This window comes from Falco punctatus (assembly GCF_963210335.1).
Source record: "Falco punctatus genome assembly, chromosome: 10".
Classification (NCBI taxonomy): domain Eukaryota; kingdom Metazoa; phylum Chordata; class Aves; order Falconiformes; family Falconidae; genus Falco; species Falco punctatus.
The window spans coordinates 17,836,555-17,862,185 of NC_137590.1; the positions used below are offsets into that span (position 1 = coordinate 17,836,555).

Here is a 25,631-nt window from a genome sequence, read left to right on the forward strand (position 1 = left end):
CGGCCCGCAGCTGCCGCAGAGAACTCCAGCTCCCAGCCGGCCTCGCTCCCGCCACCGCCCACCCACGGCTCTCCGCGCGGTCCATGCTGGTACTCGTAGTCCAGGTGCCGCCTGGGGAGGGAGCGCGGCGGCGGGTGGAGACTCCATGTCCCGGCGGGCAGCGCGGGCCGGCGGCACGGAGCGGGGAGACGCGCGTTGCCGAGATGGCGGTCGATAACGACCTGCTGCAGCTGGACCTGTATGGCCTGTTGGGGGTCGGCGAGAAGGCGTCGGAGAAGGAGGTCAGGGCCTTGGGCCGGGAACCTTCACGGGGCCGCGGGGTGGCTCGGGCCGGGACTGCTCGCTTTTCTCCGGTGCCCAGAGGGGCCCGGTTCTCCCGCCCTTCCCGCGGGAGCGGCCGCAGGCGGGGGCAGGAGCGGCTCGGACGTGGGGCTGCGCTGCGGGTGCTGCGCTCCGGCACTTGGCTGAGCGGATCCTCCAGGCGCTGTTTTTATGTCATATCTGCAGCCTTGTCGGCTTGAGCTAATAATGAGTGGAAAAGCCCATTTTTTCTGATGCTGGCTTTGCTGTGGTGAACTTAACCTTCCGTTTTCTCATCTTGGTCCTGTGGGGTGAAGCCTGGCTTTGCAGGAGGCTGAAATAAGTTGGAGATAACTGCAGGATTTGTCTTGGATGATACTTCTTTGACTTTATGTGCCAGCAGAAGGAAAGCTCATGTGTTTACCAAAAATCTTGTTGTTAGACGTTGGTCTGAGTAGTATAGGTTCCCTGAGGTCATCTTGTTAATTTTATTTGTTTGGAATTACACGTTCCTATTATTTTTTTTTCTTTACTTAATTGGTAAGAACACTAAACACGGGATTTGAGCAAGTGAACTGAGAAAAGTGGCATTTCAATGGAAGCAATTCTCTGAGTAAAACTGTTAGTAACTAAACAAAGTTAAACTTGAAAGGAAGACTTTGCTTCTCCTCCTTAGATGCTTTTTTTTTGCTTTTTTTTCTTTAGCAGTAAAGAGCGCTAGCAGTACAGCAGGATAAGACTCAGAAGCTACAGTCTGGGCATAACCAGCAATTGTGTCTGAAGCTGCCTGGAATTTCCATGTGTATTAAGCACAAAATGGGAACAAGCCAAATACAACACACAGGACTGAATGTGAGGAAAGACTTCAGGTGCCCCCAGCTTCACTGCTGAGCTAGTTGCTGGGGAAAAGGATGAGGAAAATTGCAAATTGGACGTTATGGTGCAACTTAAAAAGCGACAAGTCTAATTTAGAGTGCTAATCGTTGATGTAAAATACTTGAAACAACCCAAAGACCCTTTGTATGCAGATTAGCGTGGCCACAAGAGACTAATAAAGGGGAGCAAGACTGTTGAGGCAATTTAACCTCACTGTTTAAAGAAGCCTTATCTGGAATGACCACATACTTATTATAATAATTGTGACTGATACACGGGGAAGAGACTTCTCGCTTAACGAGTCTTGCTTATGCAGGAGGCAGGACGAGCCTATAGCTTCAGCAGCAGTTTCCCTTCCCAGAGCTTTGCCCACCAGAGGGTGCCGAGTGATTGCTTATTCCACCTACTTTAGCGGAAGGCTGCTTGGCAGTGGAACAGAGCAGCTTTTCTTCCTTTCCTTTCTGGCATTCAGATGTTTCTCTGGCAAAGGGAATTCAGATTGTTAAAAGTGACTTAGCTCAGAAAGTCGTACAGTCTTTCTTTGAAAGAGATTAAACAGTCTTTTGTCAAAAATTCTTCACCTTGCCAGACATAATTGTTGCACAGTGAATGGTACTTTATCTGCCCCAAAGTTACAGCTGCAGAGAACGGAGTACCCTCTTCCAGAAAACTGCCTTAGTGAACCAGACTCGACTTTGCTGATGTTAAAGATGTAATACAATGTATATAATGCACCTAGTAGAACTTATGGCTTTGAAAAGCTTAGACTTCTTCAAAATATGGCTGCCTGCCTACTAAGTGTCCTGGGCTAAATGCATATCCTTGTAGTAGAGTGTGATTAGAAAAGACAGGTAACTGCATTGAGATTAAAAACTGAATTCTTCAGAGGTATCTTGCTACCATAGTTGGCTGCTTTAGCTTCCAATATGAGGAGTGACGGAGATCGTGGCACTCCAGAACTGGTCTTTATTTTCTGTCAGGCCTTGGGGACACGAAAGGGCAGAGTCCAGCTAGGCTAGAATTGCTTGGGTATCATCCGCCTAGGCTTGGATAGCTTAGGGCACAATCCTAAAGCCCTGCAGGGGATTCCATTGGCAGGGTCCATCCTGGCGGGGATTGGCTGGGGTAGAATGCCAGGAGGCTGGTATGGCTGGGGCGGAATCCTAATGCCCTGGGATTGGCTGAGGCAGAGTCCAGCTGGGCTGGGATTGGCTGGGTCAGCATCCCAGTGGGCTGATATGGCTGGGGCAGGATCCTGATGCCCTGCAGGGGATTACATGGGCTGCGTCCATCTGGGCTGGGATTGGCTGAGGCAGAGTCCAGGCGGTCTGGGATTGGCTGGGGCACAATGCACTTAGGGCTGGAAGTCTTCAGAGAGAATCCAACTGGGCTGGGCTTATTTGGGCAATGTCCATCTGGGCTGGGATTTGCTGTGTCAGAATCCGACTGGGCTGGGATGGCTTTGGGCAGAATCCTGATGGCCTGGGATTTCATGGGCAGAATGGTGCTGGGATTGGCTTGGCCTGGGCAGAATCTGATTATCCCTGCAAGGTTTAATGCAGAATGCGACTGGGCTGGGAGTATTTGGGGAAGTGTCCAGCTGTGCGGGGATTTGCTGCGTCGGAATCTGAGTGAAGTGGGATGGCTTGGGGCAGAATCGTGATGGCCTGGGATTTCATGGGCAGAATCCATCTGGGCTGGGATATTTTGGGGCAGAATCCATCAGGCCTGCAGGGGATGACATGGGCAGAATCCAGGCGGGCTGGGATTGGCTGAGCAAGAGTCCAGCTGGGCTGGGATTGGCTGGGTCAGCATCCCAGTGGGCTGATATGGCTGGGGCAGGATCCTGATGCCCTGCAGGGGATTACATGGGCTGCGTCCATCTGGGCTGGGATTGGCTGAGGCAGAGTCCAGGCGGTCTGGGATTGGCTGGGGCACAATGCACTTAGGGCTGGAAGTCTTAAGAGAGAATCCAACTGGGCTGGGCTTATTTGGGCAATGTCCATCTGGGCTGGGATTTGCTGTGTCAGAATCCGACTGGGCTGGGATGGCTTTGGGCAGAATCCTGATGGCCTGGGATTTCATGGGCAGAATGGTGCTGGGATTGGCTTGGCCTGGGCAGAATCTGATTATCCCTGCAAGGTTTAATGCAGAATGCGACTGGGCTGGGAGTATTTGGGGAAGTGTCCAGCTGTGCGGGGATTTGCTGCGTCGGAATCTGAGTGAAGTGGGATGGCTTGGGGCAGAATCGTGATGGCCTGGGATTTCATGGGCGGAATCCATCTGGGCTGGGATATTTTGGGGCAGAATCCATCAGGCCTGCAGGGGATGACATGGGCAGAATCCAGGCGGGCTGGGATTGGCTGAGCAGGAGTCCAGCTGGGCTGGGATTGGCTGGGTCAGCATCCCAGTGGGCTGATATGGCTGGGGCAGGATCCTGATGCCCTGCAGGGGATTACATGGGCTGCGTCCATCTGGGCTGGGATTGGCTGAGGCAGAGTCCAGGCGGTCTGGGATTGGCTGGGGCACAATGCAGTTAGGGCTGGAAGTCTTCAGAGAGAATCCAACTGGGCTGGGCTTATTTGGGCAATGTCCATCTGGGCTGGGATTTGCTGTGTCAGAATCCGACTGGGCTGGGATGGCTTTGGGCAGAATCCTGATGGCCTGGGATTTCATGGGCAGAATGGTGCTGGGATTGGCTTGGCCTGGGTAGAATCTGATTATCCCTGCAAGGTTTAATGCAGAATGCGACTGGGCTGGGAGTATTTGGGGAAGTGTCCAGCCGTGCTGGGATTTGCTGCGTCGGAATCTGAGTGAAGTGGGATGGCTTGGGGCAGAATCGTGATGGCCTGGGATTTCATGGGCAGAATCCATCTGGGCTGGGATATTTTGGGGCAGAATCCATCAGGCCTGCAGGGGATGACATGGGCAGAATCCAGGCGGGCTGGGATTGGCTGAGGCAGAGTCCAGCTGGGCTGGGATTGGCTGGGTCAGCATCCCAGTGGGCTGATATGGCTGGGGCAGGATCCTGATGCCCTGCAGGGGATTACATGGGCTGCGTCCATCTGGGCTGGGATTGGCTGAGGCAGAGTCCAGGCGGTCTGGGATTGGCTGGGGCACAATGCACTTAGGGCTGGAAGTCTTAAGAGAGAATCCAACTGGGCTGGGCTTATTTGGGCAATGTCCATCTGGGCTGGGATTTGCTGTGTCAGAATCCGACTGGGCTGGGATGGCTTTGGGCAGAATCCTGATGGCCTGGGATTTCATGGGCAGAATGGTGCTGGGATTGGCTTGGCCTGGGTAGAATCTGATTATCCCTGCAAGGTTTAATGCAGAATGCGACTGGGCTGGGAGTATTTGGGGAAGTGTCCAGGTGTGCTGGGATTTGCTGCGTCGGAATCTGAGTGAAGTGGGATGGCTTGGGGCAGAATCGTGATGGCCTGGGATTTCATGGGCAGAATCCATCTGGGCTGGGATATTTTGGGGCAGAATCCATCAGGCCTGCAGGGGATGACATGGGCAGAATCCAGGCGGGCTGGGATTGGCTGAGGCAGAGTCCAGCTGGGCTGGGATTGGCTGGGTCAGCATCCCAGTGGGCTGATATGGCTGGGGCAGGATCCTGATGCCCTGCAGGGGATTACATGGGCTGCGTCCATCTGGGCTGGGATTGGCTGAGGCAGAGTCCAGGCGGTCTGGGATTGGCTGGGGCACAATGCACTTAGGGCTGGAAGTCTTAAGAGAGAATCCAACTGGGCTGGGCTTATTTGGGCAATGTCCATCTGGGCTGGGATTTGCTGTGTCAGAATCCGACTGGGCTGGGATGGCTTTGGGCAGAATCCTGATGGCCTGGGATTTCATGGGCAGAATGGTGCTGGGATTGGCTTGGCCTGGGCAGAATCTGATTATCCCTGCAAGGTTTAATGCAGAATGCGACTGGGCTGGGAGTATTTGGGGAAGTGTCCAGCCGTGCTGGGATTTGCTGCGTCGGAATCTGAGTGAAGTGGGATGGCTTGGGGCAGAATCGTGATGGCCTGGGATTTCATGGGCAGAATCCATCTGGGCTGGGATATTTTGGGGCAGAATCCATCAGGCCTGCAGGGGATGACATGGGCAGAATCCAGGCGGGCTGGGATTGGCTGAGGCAGAGTCCAGCTGGGCTGGGATTGGCTGGGTCAGCATCCCAGTGGGCTGATATGGCTGGGGCAGGATCCTGATGCCCTGCAGGGGATTACATGGGCTGCGTCCATCTGGGCTGGGATTGGCTGAGGCAGAGTCCAGGCGGTCTGGGATTGGCTGGGGCAGAATGCACTTAGGGCTGGAAGTCTTAAGAGAGAATCCAACTGGGCTGGGCTTATTTGGGCAATGTCCATCTGGGCTGGGATTTGCTGTGTCAGAATCCGACTGGGCTGGGATGGCTTTGGGCAGAATCCTGATGGCCTGGGATTTCATGGGCAGAATGGTGCTGGGATTGGCTTGGCCTGGGCAGAATCTGATTATCCCTGCAAGGTTTAATGCAGAATGCGACTGGGCTGGGAGTATTTGGGGAAGTGTCCAGCCGTGCTGGGATTTGCTGCGTCGGAATCTGAGTGAAGTGGGATGGCTTGGGGCAGAATCGTGATGGCCTGGGATTTCATGGGCAGAATCCATCAGGCCTGCAGGGGATGACATGGGCAGAATCCAGGCGGGCTGGGATTGGCTGAGGCAGAGTCCAGCTGGGCTGGGATTGGCTGGGTCAGGATCCTGATGCCCTGCAGGGGATTACATGGGCTGCGTCCATCTGGGCTGGGATTGGCTGAGGCAGAGTCCAGGCGGTCTGGGATTGGCTGGGGCAGAATGCAGTTAGGGCTGGAAGTCTTAAGAGAGAATCCAACTGGGCTGGGCTTATTTGGGCAATGTCCATCTGGGCTGGGATTTGCTGTGTCAGAATCCGACTGGGCTGGGATGGCTTTGGGCAGAATCCTGATGGCCTGGGATTTCATGGGCAGAATGGTGCTGGGATTGGCTTGGCCTGGGCAGAATCTGATTATCCCTGCAAGGTTTAATGCAGAATGCGACTGGGCTGGGAGTATTTGGGGAAGTGTCCAGCCGTGCTGGGATTTGCTGCGTCGGAATCTGAGTGAAGTGGGATGGCTTGGGGCAGAATCGTGATGGCCTGGGATTTCATGGGCAGAATCCATCTGGGCTGGGATATTTTGGGGCAGAATCCATCGGGCCTGCAGGGGATGACATGGGCAGAATCCAGGCGGGCTGGGATTGGCTGAGGCAGAGTCCAGCTGGGCTGGGATTGGCTGGGTCAGCATCCCAGTGGGCTGATATGGCTGGGGCAGGATCCTGATGCCCTGCAGGGGATTACATGGGCTGCGTCCATCTGGGCTGGGATTGGCTGAGGCAGAGTCCAGGCGGTCTGGGATTGGCTGGGGCACAATGCACTTAGGGCTGGAAGTCTTAAGAGAGAATCCAACTGGGCTGGGCTTATTTGGGCAATGTCCATCTGGGCTGGGATTTGCTGTGTCAGAATCCGACTGGGCTGGGATGGCTTTGGGCAGAATCCTGATGGCCTGGGATTTCATGGGCAGAATGGTGCTGGGATTGGCTTGGCCTGGGCAGAATCTGATTATCCCTGCAAGGTTTAATGCAGAATGCGACTGGGCTGGGAGTATTTGGGGAAGTGTCCAGCTGTGCGGGGATTTGCTGCGTCGGAATCTGAGTGAAGTGGGATGGCTTGGGGCAGAATCGTGATGGCCTGGGATTTCATGGGCAGAATCCATCTGGGCTGGGATATTTTGGGGCAGAATCCATCAGGCCTGCAGGGGATGACATGGGCAGAATCCAGGCGGGCTGGGATTGGCTGAGCAAGAGTCCAGCTGGGCTGGGATTGGCTGGGTCAGCATCCCAGTGGGCTGATATGGCTGGGGCAGGATCCTGATGCCCTGCAGGGGATTACATGGGCTGCGTCCATCTGGGCTGGGATTGGCTGAGGCAGAGTCCAGGCGGTCTGGGATTGGCTGGGGCAGAATGCAGTTAGGGCTGGAAGTCTTAAGAGAGAATCCAACTGGGCTGGGCTTATTTGGGCAATGTCCATCTGGGCTGGGATTTGCTGTGTCAGAATCCGACTGGGCTGGGATGGCTTTGGGCAGAATCCTGATGGCCTGGGATTTCATGGGCAGAATGGTGCTGGGATTGGCTTGGCCTGGGCAGAATCTGATTATCCCTGCAAGGTTTAATGCAGAATGCGACTGGGCTGGGAGTATTTGGGGAAGTGTCCAGCCGTGCTGGGATTTGCTGCGTCGGAATCTGAGTGAAGTGGGATGGCTTGGGGCAGAATCGTGATGGCCTGGGATTTCATGGGCAGAATCCAGGCGGGCTGGGATTGGCTGAGGCAGAGTCCAGCTGGGCTGGGATTGGCTGGGTCAGCATCCCAGTGGGCTGATATGGCTGGGGCAGGATCCTGATGCCCTGCAGGGGATTACATGGGCTGCGTCCATCTGGGCTGGGATTGGCTGAGGCAGAGTCCAGGCGGTCTGGGATTGGCTGGGGCAGAATGCACTTAGGGCTGGAAGTCTTAAGAGAGAATCCAACTGGGCTGGGCTTATTTGGGCAATGTCCATCTGGGCTGGGATTTGCTGTGTCAGAATCCGACTGGGCTGGGATGGCTTTGGGCAGAATCCTGATGGCCTGGGATTTCATGGGCAGAATGGTGCTGGGATTGGCTTGGCCTGGGCAGAATCTGATTATCCCTGCAAGGTTTAATGCAGAATGCGACTGGGCTGGGAGTATTTGGGGAAGTGTCCAGCCGTGCGGGGATTTGCTGCGTCGGAATCTGAGTGAAGTGGGATGGCTTGGGGCAGAATCGTGATGGCCTGGGATTTCATGGGCAGAATCCATCAGGCCTGCAGGGGATGACATGGGCAGAATCCAGGCGGGCTGGGATTGGCTGAGCAAGAGTCCAGCTGGGCTGGGATTGGCTGGGTCAGCATCCCAGTGGGCTGATATGGCTGGGGCAGGATCCTGATGCCCTGCAGGGGATTACATGGGCTGCGTCCATCTGGGCTGGGATTGGCTGAGGCAGAGTCCAGCTGGGCTGGGATTGGCTGGGTCAGCATCCCAGTGGGCTGATATGGCTGGGGCAGGATCCTGATGCCCTGCAGGGGATTACATGGGCTGCGTCCATCTGGGCTGGGATTGGCTGAGGCAGAGTCCAGGCGGTCTGGGATTGGCTGGGGCAGAATGCAGTTAGGGCTGGAAGTCTTCAGAGAGAATCCAACTGGGCTGGGCTTATTTGGGCAATGTCCATCTGGGCTGGGATTTGCTGTGTCAGAATCCGACTGGGCTGGGATGGCTTTGGGCAGAATCCTGATGGCCTGGGATTTCATGGGCAGAATGGTGCTGGGATTGGCTTGGCCTGGGCAGAATCTGATTATCCCTGCAAGGTTTAATGCAGAATGCGACTGGGCTGGGAGTATTTGGGGAAGTGTCCAGCCGTGCTGGGATTTGCTGCGTCGGAATCTGAGTGAAGTGGGATGGCTTGGGGCAGAATCGTGATGGCCTGGGATTTCATGGGCAGAATCCATCAGGCCTGCAGGGGATGACATGGGCAGAATCCAGGCGGGCTGGGATTGGCTGAGGCAGAGTCCAGCTGGGCTGGGATTGGCTGGGTCAGCATCCCAGTGGGCTGATATGGCTGGGGCAGGATCCTGATGCCCTGCAGAGGATTACATGGGCTTCGTCCATCTGGGCTGGGATTGGCTGAGGCAGAGTCCAGGCGGTCTGGGATTGGCTGGGGCACAATGCACTTAGGGCTGGAAGTCTTAAGAGAGAATCCAACTGGGCTGGGCTTATTTGGGCAATGTCCATCTGGGCTGGGTTTTGCTGTGTCAGAATCCGACTGGGCTGGGATGGCTTTGGGCAGAATCCTGATGGCCTGGGATTTCATGGGCAGAATGGTGCTGGGATTGGCTTGGCCTGGGCAGAATCTGATTATCCCTGCAAGGTTTAATGCAGAATGCGACTGGGCTGGGAGTATTTGGGGAAGTGTCCAGCTGTGCTGGGATTTGCTGCATCGGAATCTGAGTGAAGTGGGATGGCTTGGGGCAGAATCGTGATGGCCTGGGATTTCATGGGCGGAATCCATCTGGGCTGGGATATTTTGGGGCAGAATCCATCAGGCCTGCAGGGGATGACATGGGCAGAATCCAGGCGGGCTGGGATTGGCTGAGCAGGAGTCCAGCTGGGCTGGGATTGGCTGGGTCAGCATCCCAGTGGGCTGATATGGCTGGGGCAGGATCCTGATGCCCTGCAGGGGATTACATGGGCTGCGTCCATCTGGGCTGGGATTGGCTGAGGCAGAGTCCAGGCGGTCTGGGATTGGCTGGGGCAGAATGCAGTTAGGGCTGGAAGTCTTAAGAGAGAATTCAACTGGGCTGGGCTTATTTGGGCAATGTCCATCTGGGCTGGGATTTGCTGTGTCAGAATCCGACTGGGCTGGGATGGCTTTGGGCAGAATCCTGATGGCCTGGGATTTCATGGGCAGAATGGTGCTGGGATTGGCTTGGCCTGGGCAGAATCTGATTATCCCTGCAAGGTTTAATGCAGAATGCGACTGGGCTGGGAGTATTTGGGGAAGTGTCCAGCCGTGCGGGGATTTGCTGCGTCGGAATCTGAGTGAAGTGGGATGGCTTGGGGCAGAATCGTGATGGCCTGGGATTTCATGGGCAGAATCCATCTGGGCTGGGATATTTTGGGGCAGAATCCATCAGGCCTGCAGGGGATGACATGGGCAGAATCCAGGCGGGCTGGGATTGGCTGAGGCAGAGTCCAGCTGGGCTGGGATTGGCTGGGTCAGCATCCCAGTGGGCTGATATGGCTGGGGCAGGATCCTGATGCCCTGCAGGGGATTACATGGGCTGCGTCCATCTGGGCTGGGATTGGCTGAGGCAGAGTCCAGGCGGTCTGGGATTGGCTGGGGCACAATGCACTTAGGGCTGGAAGTCTTCAGAGAGAATCCAACTGGGCTGGGCTTATTTGGGCAATGTCCATCTGGGCTGGGATTTGCTGTGTCAGAATCCGACTGGGCTGGGATGGCTTTGGGCAGAATCCTGATGGCCTGGGATTTCATGGGCAGAATGGTGCTGGGATTGGCTTGGCCTGGGCAGAATCTGATTATCCCTGCAAGGTTTAATGCAGAATGCGACTGGGCTGGGAGTATTTGGGGAAGTGTCCAGCCGTGCTGGGATTTGCTGCGTCGGAATCTGAGTGAAGTGGGATGGCTTGGGGCAGAATCGTGATGGCCTGGGATTTCATGGGCAGAATCCATCTGGGCTGGGATATTTTGGGGCAGAATCCATCAGGCCTGCAGGGGATGACATGGGCAGAATCCAGGCGGGCTGGGATTGGCTGAGCAGGAGTCCAGCTGGGCTGGGATTGGCTGGGTCAGCATCCCAGTGGGCTGATATGGCTGGGGCAGGATCCTGATGCCCTGCAGGGGATTACATGGGCTGCGTCCATCTGGGCTGGGATTGGCTGAGGCAGAGTCCAGGCGGTCTGGGATTGGCTGGGGCAGAATGCACTTAGGGCTGGAAGTCTTCAGAGAGAATCCAACTGGGCTGGGCTTATTTGGGCAATGTCCATCTGGGCTGGGATTTGCTGTGTCAGAATCCGACTGGGCTGGGATGGCTTTGGGCAGAATCCTGATGGCCTGGGATTTCATGGGCAGAATGGTGCTGGGATTGGCTTGGCCTGGGCAGAATCTGATTATCCCTGCAAGGTTTAATGCAGAATGCGACTGGGCTGGGAGTATTTGGGGAAGTGTCCAGCCGTGCGGGGATTTGCTGCGTCGGAATCTGAGTGAAGTGGGATGGCTTGGGGCAGAATCGTGATGGCCTGGGATTTCATGGGCAGAATCCATCTGGGCTGGGATATTTTGGGGCAGAATCCATCAGGCCTGCAGGGGATGACATGGGCAGAATCCAGGCAGGCTGGGATTGGCTGAGCAGGAGTCCAGCTGGGCTGGGATTGGCTGGGTCAGCATCCCAGTGGGCTGATATGGCTGGGGCAGGATCCTGATGCCCTGCAGGGGATTACATGGGCTGCGTCCATCTGGGCTGGGATTGGCTGAGGCAGAGTCCAGGCGGTCTGGGATTGGCTGGGGCACAATGCACTTAGGGCTGGAAGTCTTCAGAGAGAATCCAACTGGGCTGGGCTTATTTGGGCAATGTCCATCTGGGCTGGGATTTGCTGTGTCAGAATCCGACTGGGCTGGGTTGGCTTTGGGCAGAATCCTGATGGCCTGGGATTTCATGGGCAGAATGGTGCTGGGATTGGCTTGGCCTGGGCAGAATCTGATTATCCCTGCAAGGTTTAATGCAGAATGCGACTGGGCTGGGAGTATTTGGGGAAGTGTCCAGCCGTGCTGGGATTTGCTGCGTCGGAATCTGAGTGAAGTGGGATGGCTTGGGGCAGAATCGTGATGGCCTGGGATTTCATGGGCAGAATCCATCTGGGCTGGGATATTTTGGGGCAGAATCCATCAGGCCTGCAGGGGATGACATGGGCAGAATCCAGGCGGGCTGGGATTGGCTGAGGCAGAGTCCAGCTGGGCTGGGATTGGCTGGGTCAGCATCCCAGTGGGCTGATATGGCTGGGGCAGGATCCTGATGCCCTGCAGGGGATTACATGGGCTGCGTCCATCTGGGCTGGGATTGGCTGAGGCAGAGTCCAGGCGGTCTGGGATTGGCTGGGGCAGAATGCAGTTAGGGCTGGAAGTCTTCAGAGAGAATCCAACTGGGCTGGGCTTATTTGGGCAATGTCCATCTGGGCTGGGATTTGCTGTGTCAGAATCCGACTGGGCTGGGATGGCTTTGGGCAGAATCCTGATGGCCTGGGATTTCATGGGCAGAATGGTGCTGGGATTGGCTTGGCCTGGGCAGAATCTGATTATCCCTGCAAGGTTTAATGCAGAATGCGACTGGGCTGGGAGTATTTGGGGAAGTGTCCAGCCGTGCGGGGATTTGCTGCGTCGGAATCTGAGTGAAGTGGGATGGCTTGGGGCAGAATCGTGATGGCCTGGGATTTCATGGGCAGAATCCATCTGGGCTGGGATATTTTGGGGCAGAATCCATCAGGCCTGCAGGGGATGACATGGGCAGAATCCAGGCGGGCTGGGATTGGCTGAGGCAGAGTCCAGCTGGGCTGGGATTGGCTGGGTCAGCATCCCAGTGGGCTGATATGGCTGGGGCAGGATCCTGATGCCCTGCAGGGGATTACATGGGCTGCGTCCATCTGGGCTGGGATTGGCTGAGGCAGAGTCCAGGCGGTCTGGGATTGGCTGGGGCAGAATGCAGTTAGGGCTGGAAGTCTTCAGAGAGAATCCAACTGGGCTGGGCTTATTTGGGCAATGTCCATCTGGGCTGGGATTTGCTGTGTCAGAATCCGACTGGGCTGGGATGGCTTTGGGCAGAATCCTGATGGCCTGGGATTTCATGGGCAGAATGGTGCTGGGATTGGCTTGGCCTGGGCAGAATCTGATTATCCCTGCAAGGTTTAATGCAGAATGCGACTGGGCTGGGAGTATTTGGGGAAGTGTCCAGCCGTGCTGGGATTTGCTGCGTCGGAATCTGAGTGAAGTGGGATGGCTTGGGGCAGAATCGTGATGGCCTGGGATTTCATGGGCGGAATCCATCTGGGCTGGGATATTTTGGGGCAGAATCCATCAGGCCTGCAGGGGATGACATGGGCAGAATCCAGGCGGGCTGGGATTGGCTGAGCAGGAGTCCAGCTGGGCTGGGATTGGCTGGGTCAGCATCCCAGTGGGCTGATATGGCTGGGGCAGGATCCTGATGCCCTGCAGGGGATTACATGGGCTGCGTCCATCTGGGCTGGGATTGGCTGAGGCAGAGTCCAGGCGGTCTGGGATTGGCTGGGGCACAATGCACTTAGGGCTGGAAGTCTTCAGAGAGAATCCAACTGGGCTGGGCTTATTTGGGCAATGTCCATCTGGGCTGGGATTTGCTGTGTCAGAATCCGACTGGGCTGGGATGGCTTTGGGCAGAATCCTGATGGCCTGGGATTTCATGGGCAGAATGGTGCTGGGATTGGCTTGGCCTGGGCAGAATCTGATTATCCCTGCAAGGTTTAATGCAGAATGCGACTGGGCTGGGAGTATTTGGGGAAGTGTCCAGCTGTGCGGGGATTTGCTGCGTCGGAATCTGAGTGAAGTGGGATGGCTTGGGGCAGAATCGTGATGGCCTGGGATTTCATGGGCAGAATCCATCTGGGCTGGGATATTTTGGGGCAGAATCCATCAGGCCTGCAGGGGATGACATGGGCAGAATCCAGGCGGGCTGGGATTGGCTGAGCAAGAGTCCAGCTGGGCTGGGATTGGCTGGGTCAGCATCCCAGTGGGCTGATATGGCTGGGGCAGGATCCTGATGCCCTGCAGGGGATTACATGGGCTGCGTCCATCTGGGCTGGGATTGGCTGAGGCAGAGTCCAGGCGGTCTGGGATTGGCTGGGGCACAATGCACTTAGGGCTGGAAGTCTTAAGAGAGAATCCAACTGGGCTGGGCTTATTTGGGCAATGTCCATCTGGGCTGGGATTTGCTGTGTCAGAATCCGACTGGGCTGGGATGGCTTTGGGCAGAATCCTGATGGCCTGGGATTTCATGGGCAGAATGGTGCTGGGATTGGCTTGGCCTGGGCAGAATCTGATTATCCCTGCAAGGTTTAATGCAGAATGCGACTGGGCTGGGAGTATTTGGGGAAGTGTCCAGCTGTGCGGGGATTTGCTGCGTCGGAATCTGAGTGAAGTGGGATGGCTTGGGGCAGAATCGTGATGGCCTGGGATTTCATGGGCGGAATCCATCTGGGCTGGGATATTTTGGGGCAGAATCCATCAGGCCTGCAGGGGATGACATGGGCAGAATCCAGGCGGGCTGGGATTGGCTGAGCAGGAGTCCAGCTGGGCTGGGATTGGCTGGGTCAGCATCCCAGTGGGCTGATATGGCTGGGGCAGGATCCTGATGCCCTGCAGGGGATGACATGGGCTGCGTCCATCTGGGCTGGGATTGGCTGAGGCAGAGTCCAGGCGGTCTGGGATTGGCTGGGGCAGAATGCACTTAGGGCTGGAAGTCTTAAGAGAGAATCCAACTGGGCTGGGCTTATTTGGGCAATGTCCATCTGGGCTGGGATTTGCTGTGTCAGAATCCGACTGGGCTGGGATGGCTTTGGGCAGAATCCTGATGGCCTGGGATTTCATGGGCAGAATGGTGCTGGGATTGGCTTGGCCTGGGCAGAATCTGATTATCCCTGCAAGGTTTAATGCAGAATGCGACTGGGCTGGGAGTATTTGGGGAAGTGTCCAGCCGTGCTGGGATTTGCTGCGTCGGAATCTGAGTGAAGTGGGATGGCTTGGGGCAGAATCGTGATGGCCTGGGATTTCATGGGCAGAATCCATCTGGGCTGGGATATTTTGGGGCAGAATCCATCAGGCCTGCAGGGGATGACATGGGCAGAATCCAGGCGGGCTGGGATTGGCTGAGCAAGAGTCCAGCTGGGCTGGGATTGGCTGGGTCAGCATCCCAGTGGGCTGATATGGCTGGGGCAGGATCCTGATGCCCTGCAGGGGATTACATGGGCTGCGTCCATCTGGGCTGGGATTGGCTGAGGCAGAGTCCAGGCGGTCTGGGATTGGCTGGGGCAGAATGCACTTAGGGCTGGAAGTCTTAAGAGAGAATCCAACTGGGCTGGGCTTATTTGGGCAATGTCCATCTGGGCTGGGATTTGCTGTGTCAGAATCCGACTGGGCTGGGATGGCTTTGGGCAGAATCCTGATGGCCTGGGATTTCATGGGCAGAATGGTGCTGGGATTGGCTTGGCCTGGGCAGAATCTGATTATCCCTGCAAGGTTTAATGCAGAATGCGACTGGGCTGGGAGTATTTGGGGAAGTGTCCAGCTGTGCGGGGATTTGCTGCGTCGGAATCTGAGTGAAGTGGGATGGCTTGGGGCAGAATCGTGATGGCCTGGGATTTCATGGGCGGAATCCATCTGGGCTGGGATATTTTGGGGCAGAATCCATCAGGCCTGCAGGGGATGACATGGGCAGAATCCAGGCGGGCTGGGATTGGCTGAGCAGGAGTCCAGCTGGGCTGGGATTGGCTGGGTCAGCATCCCAGTGGGCTGATATGGCTGGGGCAGGATCCTGATGCCCTGCAGGGGATTACATGGGCTGCGTCCATCTGGGCTGGGATTGGCTGAGGCAGAGTCCAGGCGGTCTGGGATTGGCTGGGGCACAATGCACTTAGGGCTGGAAGTCTTAAGAGAGAATCCAACTGGGCTGGGCTTATTTGGGCAATGTCCATCTGGGCTGGGATTTGCTGTGTCAGAATCCGACTGGGCTGGGATGGCTTTGGGCAGAATCCTGATGGCCTGGGATTTCATGGGCAGAATGGTGCTGGGATTGGCTTGGCCTGGGCAGAATCTGATTATCCCTGCAAGGTTTAATGCAGAATGCGACTGGGCTGGGAGTATTTGGGGAAGTGTCCAGCTGTGCGGGGATTTGCTGCGTCGGAATCTGAGTGAAGTGGGATGGCTTGGGGCAGAATCGTGATGGCCTGGGATTTCATGGGCAGAATCCATCTGGGCTGGGATATTTTGGGGCAGAATCCATCAGGCCTGCAGGGGATGACATGGGCAGAATCCAGGCGGGCTGGGATTGGCTGAGCAAGAGTCCAGCTGGGCTGGGATTGGCTGGGTCAGCATCCCAGTGGGCTGATATGGCTGGGGCAGGATCCTGATGCCCTGCAGGGGATTACATGGGCTGCGTCCATCTGGGCTGGGATTGGCTGAGGCAGAGTCCAGGCGGTCTGGGATTGGCTGGGGCAGAATGCAGTTAGGGCTGGAAGTCTTAAGAGAGAATCCAACTGGGCTGGGCTTATTTGGGCAATGTCCATCTGGGCTGGGATTTGCTGTGTCAGAATCCGACTGGGCTGGGATGGCTTTGGGCAGAATCCTGATGGCCTGGGATTTCATGGGCAGAATGGTGCTGGGATTGGCTTGGCCTGGGCAGAATCTGATTATCCCTGCAAGGTTTAATGCAGAATGCGACTGGGCTGGGAGTATTTGGGGAAGTGTCCAGCTGTGCGGGGATTTGCTGCGTCGGAATCTGAGTGAAGTGGGATGGCTTGGGGCAGAATCGTGATGGCCTGGGATTTCATGGGCAGAATCCATCTGGGCTGGGATATTTTGGGGCAGAATCCATCAGGCCTGCAGGGGATGACATGGGCAGAATCCAGGCGGGCTGGGATTGGCTGAGCAAGAGTCCAGCTGGGCTGGGATTGGCTGGGTCAGCATCCCAGTGGGCTGATATGGCTGGGGCAGGATCCTGATGCCCTGCAGGGGATTACATGGGCTGCGTCCATCTGGGCTGGGATTGGCTGAGGCAGAGTCCAGGCGGTCTGGGATTGGCTGGGGCACAATGCAGTTAGGGCTGGAAGTCTTAAGAGAGAATCCAACTGGGCTGGGCTTATTTGGGCAATGTCCATCTGGGCTGGGATTTGCTGTGTCAGAATCCGACTGGGCTGGGATGGCTTTGGGCAGAATCCTGATGGCCTGGGATTTCATGGGCAGAATGGTGCTGGGATTGGCTTGGCCTGGGCAGAATCTGATTATCCCTGCAAGGTTTAATGCAGAATGCGACTGGGCTGGGAGTATTTGGGGAAGTGTCCAGCTGTGCGGGGATTTGCTGCGTCGGAATCTGAGTGAAGTGGGATGGCTTGGGGCAGAATCGTGATGGCCTGGGATTTCATGGGCAGAATCCATCTGGGCTGGGATATTTTGGGGCAGAATCCATCAGGCCTGCAGGGGATGACATGGGCAGAATCCAGGCGGGCTGGGATTGGCTGAGCAAGAGTCCAGCTGGGCTGGGATTGGCTGGGTCAGCATCCCAGTGGGCTGATATGGCTGGGGCAGGATCCTGATGCCCTGCAGGGGATGACATGGGCTGCGTCCATCTGGGCTGGGATTGGCTGAGGCAGAGTCCAGGCGGTCTGGGATTGGCTGGGGCAGAATGCACTTAGGGCTGGAAGTCTTAAGAGAGAATCCAACTGGGCTGGGCTTATTTGGGCAATGTCCATCTGGGCTGGGATTTGCTGTGTCAGAATCCGACTGGGCTGGGATGGCTTTGGGCAGAATCCTGATGGCCTGGGATTTCATGGGCAGAATGGTGCTGGGATTGGCTTGGCCTGGGCAGAATCTGATTATCCCTGCAAGGTTTAATGCAGAATGCGACTGGGCTGGGAGTATTTGGGGAAGTGTCCAGCCGTGCTGGGATTTGCTGCGTCGGAATCTGAGTGAAGTGGGATGGCTTGGGGCAGAATCGTGATGGCCTGGGATTTCATGGGCAGAATCCATCTGGGCTGGGATATTTTGGGGCAGAATCCATCAGGCCTGCAGGGGATGACATGGGCAGAATCCAGGCGGGCTGGGATTGGCTGAGCAAGAGTCCAGCTGGGCTGGGATTGGCTGGGTCAGCATCCCAGTGGGCTGATATGGCTGGGGCAGGATCCTGATGCCCTGCAGGGGATGACATGGGCTGCGTCCATCTGGGCTGGGATTGGCTGAGGCAGAGTCCAGGCGGTCTGGGATTGGCTGGGGCACAATGCAGTTAGGGCTGGAAGTCTTAAGAGAGAATCCAACTGGGCTGGGCTTATTTGGGCAATGTCCATCTGGGCTGGGATTTGCTGTGTCAGAATCCGACTGGGCTGGGATGGCTTTGGGCAGAATCCTGATGGCCTGGGATTTCATGGGCAGAATGGTGCTGGGATTGGCTTGGCCTGGGCAGAATCTGATTATCCCTGCAAGGTTTAATGCAGAATGCGACTGGGCTGGGAGTATTTGGGGAAGTGTCCAGCCGTGCTGGGATTTGCTGCGTCGGAATCTGAGTGAAGTGGGATGGCTTGGGGCAGAATCGTGATGGCCTGGGATTTCATGGGCAGAATCCATCTGGGCTGGGATATTTTGGGGCAGAATCCATCAGGCCTGCAGGGGATGACATGGGCAGAATCCAGGCGGGCTGGGATTGGCTGAGCAAGAGTCCAGCTGGGCTGGGATTGGCTGGGTCAGCATCCCAGTGGGCTGATATGGCTGGGGCAGGATCCTGATGCCCTGCAGGGGATGACATGGGCTGCGTCCATCTGGGCTGGGATTGGCTGAGGCAGGGTCCAGGCGGTCTGGGATTGGCTGGGGCACAATGCACTTAGGGCTGGAAGTCTTAAGAGAGAATCCAACTGGGCTGGGCTTATTTGGGCAATGTCCATCTGGGCTGGGATTTGCTGTGTCAGAATCCGACTGGGCTGGGATGGCTTTGGGCAGAATCCTGATGGCCTGGGATTTCATGGGCAGAATGGTGCTGGGATTGGCTTGGCCTGGGCAGAATCTGATTATCCCTGCAAGGTTTAATGCAGAATGCGACTGGGCTGGGAGTATTTGGGGAAGTGTCCAGCCGTGCTGGGATTTGCTGCGTCGGAATCTGAGTGAAGTGGGATGGCTTGGGGCAGAATCGTGATGGCCTGGGATTTCATGGGCGGAATCCATCTGGGCTGGGATATTTTGGGGCAGAATCCATCAGGCCTGCAGGGGATGACATGGGCAGAATCCAGGCGGGCTGGGATTGGCTGAGCAAGAGTCCAGCTGGGCTGGGATTGGCTGGGTCAGCATCCCAGTGGGCTGATATGGCTGGGGCAGGATCCTGATGCCCTGCAGGGGATGACATGGGCTGCGTCCATCTGGGCTGGGATTGGCTGAGGCAGGGTCCAGGCGGTCTGGGATTGGCTGGGGCAGAATGCACTTAGGGCTGGAAGTCTTAAGAGAGAATCCAACTGGGCTGGGCTTATTTGGGCAATGTCCATCTGGGCTGGGATTTGCTGTGTCAGAATCCGACTGGGCTGGGATGGCTTTGGGCAGAATCCTGATGGCCTGGGATTTCATGGGCAGAATGGTGCTGGGATTGGCTTGGCCTGGGCAGAATCTGATTATCCCTGCAAGGTTTAATGCAGAATGCGACTGGGCTGGGAGTATTTGGGGAAGTGTCCAGCCGTGCTGGGATTTGCTGCGTCGGAATCTGAGTGAAGTGGGATGGCTTGGGGCAGAATCGTGATGGCCTGGGATTTCATGGGCAGAATCCATCTGGGCTGGGATATTTTGGGGCAGAATCCATCAGGCCTGCAGGGGATGACATGGGCAGAATCCAGGCGGGCTGGGATTGGCTGAGCAAGAGTCCAGCTGGGCTGGGATTGGCTGGGTCAGCATCCCAGTGGGCTGATATGGCTGGGGCAGGATCCTGATGCCCTGCAGGGGATGACATGGGCTGCGTCCATCTGGGCTGGGATTGGCTGAGGCAGAGTCCAGGCGGTCTGGGATTGGCTGGGGCAGAATGCACTTAGGGCTGGAAGTCTTAAGAGAGAATCCAACTGGGCTGGGCTTATTTGGGCAATGTCCATCTGGGCTGGGATTTGCTGTGTCAGAATCCGACTGGGCTGGGATGGCTTTGGGCAGAATCCTGATGGCCTGGGATTTCATGGGCAGAATGGTGCTGGGATTGGCTTGGCCTGGGCAGAATCTGATTATCCCTGCAAGGTTTAATGCAGAATGCGACTGGGCTGGGAGTATTTGGGGAAGTGTCCAGCCGTGCTGGGATTTGCTGCGTCGGAATCTGAGTGAAGTGGGATGGCTTGGGGCAGAATCGTGATGGCCTGGGATTTCATGGGCAGAATCCATCTGGGCTGGGATATTTTGGGGCAGAATCCATCAGGCCTGCAGGGGATGACATGGGCAGAATCCAGGCGGGCTGGGATTGGCTGAGCAAGAGTCCAGCTGGGCTGGGATTGGCTGGGTCAGCATCCCAGTGGGCTGATATGGCTGGGGCAGGATCCTGATGCCCTGCAGGGGATTACATGGGCTGCGTCCATCTGGGCTGGGATTGGCTGAGGCAGGGTCCAGGCGGTCTGGGATTGGCTGGGGCACAATGCACTTAGGGCTGGAAGTCTTAAGAGAGAATCCAACTGGGCTGGGCTTATTTGGGCAATGTCCATCTGGGCTGGGATTTGCTGTGTCAGAATCCGACTGGGCTGGGATGGCTTTGGGCAGAATCCTGATGGCCTGGGATTTCATGGGCAGAATGGTGCTGGGATTGGCTTGGCCTGGGCAGAATCTGATTATCCCTGCAAGGTTTAATGCAGAATGCGACTGGGCTGGGAGTATTTGGGGAAGTGTCCAGCCGTGCTGGGATTTGCTGCGTCGGAATCTGAGTGAAGTGGGATGGCTTGGGGCAGAATCGTGATGGCCTGGGATTTCATGGGCAGAATCCATCTGGGCTGGGATATTTTGGGGCAGAATCCATCAGGCCTGCAGGGGATGACATGGGCAGAATCCAGGCGGGCTGGGATTGGCTGAGCAAGAGTCCAGCTGGGCTGGGATTGGCTGGGTCAGCATCCCAGTGGGCTGATATGGCTGGGGCAGGATCCTGATGCCCTGCAGGGGATTACATGGGCTGCGTCCATCTGGGCTGGGATTGGCTGAGGCAGAGTCCAGGCGGTCTGGGATTGGCTGGGGCAGAATGCACTTAGGGCTGGAAGTCTTAAGAGAGAATCCAACTGGGCTGGGCTTATTTGGGCAATGTCCATCTGGGCTGGGATTTGCTGTGTCAGAATCCGACTGGGCTGGGATGGCTTTGGGCAGAATCCTGATGGCCTGGGATTTCATGGGCAGAATGGTGCTGGGATTGGCTTGGCCTGGGCAGAATCTGATTATCCCTGCAAGGTTTAATGCAGAATGCGACTGGGCTGGGAGTATTTGGGGAAGTGTCCAGCCGTGCGGGGATTTGCTGCGTCGGAATCTGAGTGAAGTGGGATGGCTTGGGGCAGAATCGTGATGGCCTGGGATTTCATGGGCGGAATCCATCTGGGCTGGGATATTTTGGGGCAGAATCCATCAGGCCTGCAGTGGATGACATGGGCAGAATCCAGGCGGGCTGGGATTGGCTGAGCAGGAGTCCAGCTGGGCTGGGATTGGCTGGGTCAGCATCCCAGTGGGCTGATATGGCTGGGGCAGGATCCTGATGCCCTGCAGGGGATTACATGGGCTGCGTCCATCTGGGCTGGGATTGGCTGAGGCAGAGTCCAGGCGGTCTGGGATTGGCTGGGGCACAATGCACTTAGGGCTGGAAGTCTTAAGAGAGAATCCAACTGGGCTGGGCTTATTTGGGCAATGTCCATCTGGGCTGGGATTTGCTGTGTCAGAATCCGACTGGGCTGGGATGGCTTTGGGCAGAATCCTGATGGCCTGGGATTTCATGGGCAGAATGGTGCTGGGATTGGCTTGGCCTGGGCAGAATCTGATTATCCCTGCAAGGTTTAATGCAGAATGCGACTGGGCTGGGAGTATTTGGGGAAGTGTCCAGCCGTGCTGGGATTTGCTGCGTCGGAATCTGAGTGAAGTGGGATGGCTTGGGGCAGAATCGTGATGGCCTGGGATTTCATGGGCGGAATCCATCTGGGCTGGGATATTTTGGGGCAGAATCCATCAGGCCTGCAGGGGATGACATGGGCAGAATCCAGGCGGGCTGGGATTGGCTGAGCAAGAGTCCAGCTGGGCTGGGATTGGCTGGGTCAGCATCCCAGTGGGCTGATATGGCTGGGGCAGGATCCTGATGCCCTGCAGGAGATTACATGGGCTGTGTCCATCTGGGCTGGGATTGGCTGAGGCAGAGTCCAGGCGGTCTGGGATTGGCTGGGGCACAATGCAGTTAGGGCTGGAAGTCTTAAGAGAGAATCCAACTGGGCTGGGCTTATTTGGGCAATGTCCATCTGGGCTGGGATTTGCTGTGTCAGAATCCGACTGGGCTGGGATGGCTTTGGGCAGAATCCTGATGGCCTGGGATTTCATGGGCAGAATGGTGCTGGGATTGGCTTGGCCTGGGCAGAATCTGATTATCCCTGCAAGGTTTAATGCAGAATGCGACTGGGCTGGGAGTATTTGGGGAAGTGTCCAGCTGTGCGGGGATTTGCTGCGTCGGAATCTGAGTGAAGTGGGATGGCTTGGGGCAGAATCGTGATGGCCTGGGATTTCATGGGCGGAATCCATCTGGGCTGGGATATTTTGGGGCAGAATCCATCAGGCCTGCAGGGGATGACATGGGCAGAATCCAGGCGGGCTGGGATTGGCTGAGCAAGAGTCCAGCTGGGCTGGGATTGGCTGGGTCAGCATCCCAGTGGGCTGATATGGCTGGGGCAGGATCCTGATGCCCTGCAGGGGATGACATGGGCTGCGTCCATCTGGGCTGGGATTGGCTGAGGCAGAGTCCAGGCGGTCTGGGATTGGCTGGGGCACAATGCACTTAGGGCTGGAAGTCTTAAGAGAGAATCCAACTGGGCTGGGCTTATTTGGGCAATGTCCATCTGGGCTGGGATTTGCTGTGTCAGAATCCGACTGGGCTGGGATGGCTTTGGGCAGAATCCTGATGGCCTGGGATTTCATGGGCAGAATGGTGCTGGGATTGGCTTGGCCTGGGCAGAATCTGATTATCCCTGCAAGGTTTAATGCAGAATGCGACTGGGCTGGGAGTATTTGGGGAAGTGTCCAGCCGTGCTGGGATTTGCTGCGTCGGAATCTGAGTGAAGTGGGATGGCTTGGGGCAGAATCGTGATGGCCTGGGATTTCATGGGCAGAATCCATCTGGGCTGGGATATTTTGGGGCAGAATCCATCAGGCCTGCAGGGGATGACATGGGCAGAATCCAGGCGGGCTGGGATTGGCTGAGCAAGAGTCCAGCTGGGCTGGGATTGGCTGGGTCAGCATCCCAGTGGGCTGATATGGCTGGGGCAGGATCCTGATGCCCTGCAGGGGATGACATGGGCTGCGTCCATCTGGGCTGGGATTGGCTGAGGCAGGGTCCAGGCGGTCTGGGATTGGCTGGGGCAGAATGCACTTAGGGCTGGAAGTCTTAAGAGAGAATCCAACTGGGCTGGGCTTATTTGGGCAATGTCCATCTGGGCTGGGATTTGCTGTGTCAGAATCCGACTGGGCTGGGATGGCTTTGGGCAGAATCCTGATGGCCTGGGATTTCATGGGCAGAATGGTGCTGGGATTGGCTTGGCCTGGGCAGAATCTGATTATCCCTGCAAGGTTTAATGCAGAATGCGACTGGGCTGGGAGTATTTGGGGAAGTGTCCAGCCGTGCTGGGATTTGCTGCGTCGGAATCTGAGTGAAGTGGGATGGCTTGGGGCAGAATCGTGATGGCCTGGGATTTCATGGGCAGAATCCATCTGGGCTGGGATATTTTGGGGCAGAATCCATCAGGCCTGCAGGGGATGACATGGGCAGAATCCAGGCGGGCTGGGATTGGCTGAGCAAGAGTCCAGCTGGGCTGGGATTGGCTGGGTCAGCATCCCAGTGGGCTGATATGGCTGGGGCAGGATCCTGATGCCCTGCAGGGGATGACATGGGCTGCGTCCATCTGGGCTGGGATTGGCTGAGGCAGAGTCCAGGCGGTCTGGGATTGGCTGGGGCACAATGCAGTTAGGGCTGGAAGTCTTAAGAGAGAATCCAACTGGGCTGAGCTTATTTGGGCAATGTCCATCTGGGCTGGGATTTGCTGTGTCAGAATCCGACTGGGCTGGGATGGCTTTGGGCAGAATCCTGATGGCCTGGGATTTCATGGGCAGAATGGTGCTGGGATTGGCTTGGCCTGGGCAGAATCTGATTATCCCTGCAAGGTTTAATGCAGAATGCGACTGGGCTGGGAGTATTTGGGGAAGTGTCCAGCCGTGCTGGGATTTGCTGCGTCGGAATCTGAGTGAAGTGGGATGGCTTGGGGCAGAATCGTGATGGCCTGGGATTTCATGGGCAGAATCCATCTGGGCTGGGATATTTTGGGGCAGAATCCATCAGGCCTGCAGGGGATGACATGGGCAGAATCCAGGCGGGCTGGGATTGGCTGAGCAAGAGTCCAGCTGGGCTGGGATTGGCTGGGTCAGCATCCCAGTGGGCTGATATGGCTGGGGCAGGATCCTGATGCCCTGCAGGGGATGACATGGGCTGCGTCCATCTGGGCTGGGATTGGCTGAGGCAGGGTCCAGGCGGTCTGGGATTGGCTGGGGCACAATGCACTTAGGGCTGGAAGTCTTAAGAGAGAATCCAACTGGGCTGGGCTTATTTGGGCAATGTCCATCTGGGCTGGGATTTGCTGTGTCAGAATCCGACTGGGCTGGGATGGCTTTGGGCAGAATCCTGATGGCCTGGGATTTCATGGGCAGAATGGTGCTGGGATTGGCTTGGCCTGGGCAGAATCTGATTATCCCTGCAAGGTTTAATGCAGAATGCGACTGGGCTGGGAGTATTTGGGGAAGTGTCCAGCCGTGCTGGGATTTGCTGCGTCGGAATCTGAGTGAAGTGGGATGGCTTGGGGCAGAATCGTGATGGCCTGGGATTTCATGGGCAGAATCCATCTGGGCTGGGATATTTTGGGGCAGAATCCATCAGGCCTGCAGGGGATGACATGGGCAGAATCCAGGCGGGCTGGGATTGGCTGAGCAAGAGTCCAGCTGGGCTGGGATTGGCTGGGTCAGCATCCCAGTGGGCTGATATGGCTGGGGCAGGATCCTGATGCCCTGCAGGGGATTACATGGGCTGCGTCCATCTGGGCTGGGATTGGCTGAGGCAGAGTCCAGGCGGTCTGGGATTGGCTGGGGCAGAATGCACTTAGGGCTGGAAGTCTTAAGAGAGAATCCAACTGGGCTGGGCTTATTTGGGCAATGTCCATCTGGGCTGGGATTTGCTGTGTCAGAATCCGACTGGGCTGGGATGGCTTTGGGCAGAATCCTGATGGCCTGGGATTTCATGGGCAGAATGGTGCTGGGATTGGCTTGGCCTGGGCAGAATCTGATTATCCCTGCAAGGTTTAATGCAGAATGCGACTGGGCTGGGAGTATTTGGGGAAGTGTCCAGCCGTGCTGGGATTTGCTGCGTCGGAATCTGAGTGAAGTGGGATGGCTTGGGGCAGAATCGTGATGGCCTGGGATTTCATGGGCGGAATCCATCTGGGCTGGGATATTTTGGGGCAGAATCCATCAGGCCTGCAGTGGATGACATGGGCAGAATCCAGGCGGGCTGGGATTGGCTGAGCAGGAGTCCAGCTGGGCTGGGATTGGCTGGGTCAGCATCCCAGTGGGCTGATATGGCTGGGGCAGGATCCTGATGCCCTGCAGGGGATTACATGGGCTGCGTCCATCTGGGCTGGGATTGGCTGAGGCAGAGTCCAGGCGGTCTGGGATTGGCTGGGGCACAATGCACTTAGGGCTGGAAGTCTTAAGAGAGAATCCAACTGGGCTGGGCTTATTTGGGCAATGTCCATCTGGGCTGGGATTTGCTGTGTCAGAATCCGACTGGGCTGGGATGGCTTTGGGC

The 25,631-nt window shown here is 56.6% G+C and overlaps 1 protein-coding gene across 3 annotated transcripts in view; it reads left to right on the forward strand.

The window, feature by feature from the left end:
* Positions 1–4: 4 nt before the first annotated feature.
* Positions 5–25,631, forward strand: part of DNAJC17 (DnaJ heat shock protein family (Hsp40) member C17) — a 154,476-nt gene continuing 128,849 nt past the window's right edge. The window contains exon 1 of one of the 3 annotated variants that reach the window (XM_080405054.1): positions 5–281. In XM_080405054.1, coding sequence (XP_080261180.1) covers positions 84–281 — 198 coding nt within the window. In that variant the 5' untranslated portion in view covers positions 5–83. The remainder of the gene's footprint in view (positions 282–25,631) is intronic. The other 2 variants (XM_080405053.1, XM_080405052.1) reach the window with 2 other exon arrangements.